The 3,202-nt window shown below is 33.8% G+C and overlaps 1 protein-coding gene across 1 annotated transcript in view; it reads left to right on the forward strand.

Moving 5' to 3' along the window:
* Positions 1-3,202, forward strand: part of FN1 (fibronectin 1) — a 67,282-nt gene that overhangs the window by 30,129 nt on the left and 33,951 nt on the right. Inside the window, exon 20 of the mRNA XM_008578833.1 lies at positions 843-1,109. Within this exon, the coding sequence (XP_008577055.1) occupies positions 843-1,109 (267 nt within the window). The remainder of the gene's footprint in view (positions 1-842; positions 1,110-3,202) is intronic.

Below are 3,202 nucleotides of genomic sequence, written 5' to 3' on the forward strand. Positions count from 1 at the left end.
TTATTATTATCCCTGTTGGATACATGAAGAAACTGAGGCTTTTAAAAAGTTCTGTAACTTGTAAGCTCATGGAGTTAGGAAGTGATAGAGCTGGCTCTAAAACCTATGTCTTTTTGACTCCAAAGCTTATGCTCTTAATTATTATACCTGACTACCTCTTAAAGATTTCTTCTATCTGAAACGTGTTTTAAATTTCCATGGGGAACCTGCTAGTTATCATACTCAAGGAGAAAAGCCGCAATTTATGTGATTCTTTCTGATAGTGCAAATTCACCAGTGTACTGCCATAAATCTGATGTTCTGAGCATGTGTTATAATTATTGTAATTACTGTCTAGTCTGAACCACATGAAAATAACTTTTATTTCTTCAGCAAAGGGCTATGTATTCAATAAAAGCATAGAATATTGTGTTTGGTCCTTATGGAGCTTTCTTCTTGCCCTCATTTTATTGGGCTTATCCCTCATCCCTTAATCTCTTTGGTTCAGAGCAAATTGTAAGGTTCAGATGTATTTATTTTGCCAGTTTTTCAAAATACCATCACTATAATGTAATTATAATTTCTGAGAGTGATGGGAAAGACTTGCTGGAAAATTAGACTTTCCGAAGGATCATAGTCAAGGGAAAAGGGTCAGCAGTATCTCATGACTCACACAGAGTTTTGGACACGTTCTCCATAGCACTCAATCTCACAATGGCTCGATTTTTCCATGGTTTTGACTTTTACTTAGTATCCACATTGAGGAGAGAAAACATAATAATAAGTTAAGTCAAACTTTGGGATTTTAGTATGATAATTACTGGTCTAAATATTTCTTGACATGTTTTACCCTTTTTTTCTAGAACTGGATGCTCCCACTAACCTCCAGTTTATGAATGAAACTGACTCTACTGTCGTAGTGACTTGGACTCCACCTCGGGCCCGGATCGCAGGGTACCGACTCACCGTGGGCTTGACCCGAGGAGGCCAGCCCAAGCAGTACAATGTGGGACCCTCTGCCTCGAGGTACCCGCTGAGGAATCTACAGCCTGCCTCTGAGTACACTGTAACCCTAGTGGCTGTAAAAGGCAACCAACAGAGCCCCAAAGCCACTGGAGTCTTCAATACTCGTAAGTCGAAATTTAAATGTATTTTCTTAGTGATGTCATCGGTTCCTAACTGTATTTACAGTCTCTATTCTTCATTCATTTTTTATAAATTTGATTTAAAAAACTTAGCACATAATTTAAAGCAGTGCTACTAAAAGTGTGCTCCATGAACTGGCTGCTGGCTGGTCCATGAATTGTTTGTTAACGTTCTGCAACAAGACAAGGGGCTTATGCCAGAATGTGAATCACAAAGCATGCTGTTTAGTTCAGCTGATAATGTTTTTGAAGCAAGATTGTCTCGATGAGTGAAGCAGTGTGTTAATTTGCATGCATTGCCTACCCCCTTTTTTCCTCCAAGGGCCAGCACTTTCAGTGATATGAGTTCAAAGCACTCTGTTATTAGAAAAATCAAATTCTATTTTATTAAATGAATATATCAAATACTAGTTAAAGCAAGAAAAAATTCAGCACCTTTGTCTACATCCTGTCACTTTGGGCATCAAGTGAGAGACATAACTGCTGAATCAAAAAACCATCTATGCACTGAATGGAAACCAACCCATAGAACAAGAAGCTAAGGAAATGATGTCTTTACGAGTGTTGGCTGCAGAAGATTAAAGTACTTCTGCAGAACAGAATAGATTTTTTTTTTTTTTGCTTAAATTGCTTTTAAATTTCCACAGAGGGGAAAAATACTAACAATAATTTTTGGTCCTGTCTGTCCTTTTGCTCAACATTTTAAAGGAAATGGTCTTAAATCTCCTTTAACCTCCAACATATCTACATCACAATAAAGGCCTCTATTAACAAACTGATTTCTATTAAGTACATTTCCATTTATATTACAAAGAATTATGAGACTCTATTTCTATCTGAACATTATTTGTTATTTTCAACTCGACATTGTGAATTATGGAAGCTCCTAACATAAGCACGTTTTTCAGCATATGTTGCTACCATGTACTCGTTTGCAACTTTCCAAGAGCTTTCAAGAAATCTTACTTTTTGAATAAATTGGAAAATATGAATATTACAAATTTTAAAAAAACAGAAACAGAAACAAAAAACCTAAATACAAGCTTAGTTTGTAAAGAACTATGGAATTTATTTCTCAAAGAAAATTCATTATAAATTTTATCTATAAGAATTCATAATTTACCAAAAATTTACTTTCATTTAAATTTGATCATGAAGTTTGGCCAGTGAAGCCCTTTTCCTATGCAATTGTTAATCATAAGCAAGTAAAACCTGATTTCAATTTGCCAGTAAGTTCACCTTAAAATTTTGCTATTTCATGTTTCATGGTTCTAAAATAGTGTAAAATCTACTCTTGTGAAATTAAAGTCTTTGTATTTTTTGTAACTATCTATTTCTTGTCGATAACTTTCACTGAATTAGAATGGAGATTTCAGTGGATGTTGCCTTTCAGTACATGCCATCTTTTACTAAAATGTAGAATTATATAGTTGTTTTTTTTCATTCCTTAAAATAAGACATATTTTATGCAGTTTCTTTTGTTGGATGAAGTTTCTATAAAAGAAAAGGCATTTTAAATAATGCTAACAAGAATTAAGTAGAGAAGGTAGATTGGTATAGGATATTTTAAGTACTTTTGTAGACTTTTGATTTATTGGATAGGTTATTTTATGCTCGGCACAATACATTTATATAAAGTATAATTACATTTGAATTAAAGTACTGATAGTCTAAACAAATTTTAGTAGATGAAGATTAACATATTGCCTTGCACATAGTATACTTTCAAAAAATATTTGTTGAATACGTGATTGATTGAGGAACAATTGATAACAAAAACAGCTCAACCAAGCTTAGATTTAAATAAATCAAAGTAGGGAGAGAGTTCTACAACTTCATGTGCACGTCACGTACTCCCTAAGGCCGTAAACATTGGCCAGGCTGCATGTTTTTGAAATTACCTTAAGTTTTTGAAGGTTTTTACTGTCTTATTAAGCTGAATTCTGGGAATAACTTATCTGAGTTTTATAACTTGTGCTAAATTCTTAAGAGCAAATGTGAAAAAAGTGGAGGGAAAGGCAATTTCAGGGGAAAATTGAGCTTACTCCTTTATTGATAGGAAAAATTTGATTTTTTTT

This window comes from Galeopterus variegatus, unplaced genomic scaffold (genome assembly GCF_000696425.1).
Source record: "Galeopterus variegatus unplaced genomic scaffold, G_variegatus-3.0.2 Scaffold1770, whole genome shotgun sequence".
Lineage (NCBI taxonomy): Eukaryota > Metazoa > Chordata > Mammalia > Dermoptera > Cynocephalidae > Galeopterus > Galeopterus variegatus.